Here is a 1,163-nt window from a genome sequence, read left to right on the forward strand (position 1 = left end):
TAATTTCCTAGTATAATTCAAACTTCATTCAATTTTGTTCAATGATGAAAGCATGCAGTCGTGGCCCAACTCCAACAAAATATGTGTGTTCTTCTCTCTTAACAAAATGCTTTTCATTGAACCCAAGAAGCTCTGTTTTGATCTCATCTCAGTCCAAAAATATAATTCTGACTTCTGGCTTGTCCATGCAGTCTTTATGAAACTGCAGGCAGGCTGCAGTGTTCTGATTTAAAAGCAGAGGCTTTTCTCCTTGCTGACCTGCCATTATTAAGACTTTTGATTTATGCCAATTGAGTTTATTCCAGAAGTACACACACACACTAATTAAAAGAAGCCTGATTCTAATTTTGGATAACACTTTTAGAATTATAGAAAAAATCTAAACTTCAGCTGTCCTTATTGTTTTATCTTTGCTTTTCTTTGTTATTCTATCTTTTCTTGCCTCCAACACCCACATTAGGACACCTGCACAGAAGCATACCTCTCCCTGCGCTCCCACTCTCGTCTGTTGGTGACTCTTTTCTCCCTCATGCTGCTCACGGGCATCCCAGAGCTGAGCGCTGCAGAGGATATGCGCTACTTGCGGGTGGCACTCCAGGAGGAGCAGAATGAGGCAGATGCCAGGGAGCACTTTCTCCAACAAATCTCTGAGTGTGAGAAGCTGGGCTGGACTGTGCAGGCCAACTTCTGGATCCACATGATGGGAGGCATCAAGTAGACTAATGCATTTTGCTCTGCCTTAAAAATAAGTGAACGTTTTTCTGTGGAAGCTTTTTAGTTTTACAGGTGTATTTTTTATATTTATGTAATATCACTGAGCCTTGGGCTGTTTTTACAGGAAGTAAGGGGGTGGGAAACTTGTGTATAAACAATGGATATCTGTCATAACTTAGAATCTGCTGTTTATTGTAAAATCTGTAGAAGGGTTATAATTCTCATATAATACTCAAATAAAAACTAGACTCTAAAAAAGAAAGAAAAACTGAAAGGATATGGTGTACTTAGAAATATGACCACCAATAAAATAAAAATACAGTTTAGTTTTAGTCTATGTCAGCTTGGTACACATGTTTATTAAGACTAGAGACAAACTGATTTTTAAAACCAGTACCAATACCATTATTTTGTGATTTAAAAACCCAATATGTCGGCAGATTTTTTTT

The 1,163-nt window shown here is 37.7% G+C and overlaps 1 protein-coding gene across 1 annotated transcript in view; it reads left to right on the top strand.

Annotated features, from left to right (window-relative positions):
- The window catches only part of LOC102215291 (phosphatidylinositol 4,5-bisphosphate 3-kinase catalytic subunit gamma isoform), a 15,800-nt gene extending 14,663 nt beyond the window's left edge, over positions 1-1,137 (top strand). The window contains exon 12 of the mRNA XM_005744667.1: positions 461-1,137. Within this exon, the coding sequence (XP_005744724.1) occupies positions 461-718 (258 nt within the window). The 3' untranslated portion in view covers positions 719-1,137. The remainder of the gene's footprint in view (positions 1-460) is intronic.
- The last annotated feature ends 26 nt before the right edge of the window (positions 1,138-1,163 follow it).

The sequence above is a fragment of the Pundamilia nyererei genome, unplaced genomic scaffold (genome assembly GCF_000239375.1).
Source record: "Pundamilia nyererei isolate P.nyererei 1_Seehausen unplaced genomic scaffold, PunNye1.0 scaffold00147, whole genome shotgun sequence".
Lineage (NCBI taxonomy): Eukaryota > Metazoa > Chordata > Actinopteri > Cichliformes > Cichlidae > Pundamilia > Pundamilia nyererei.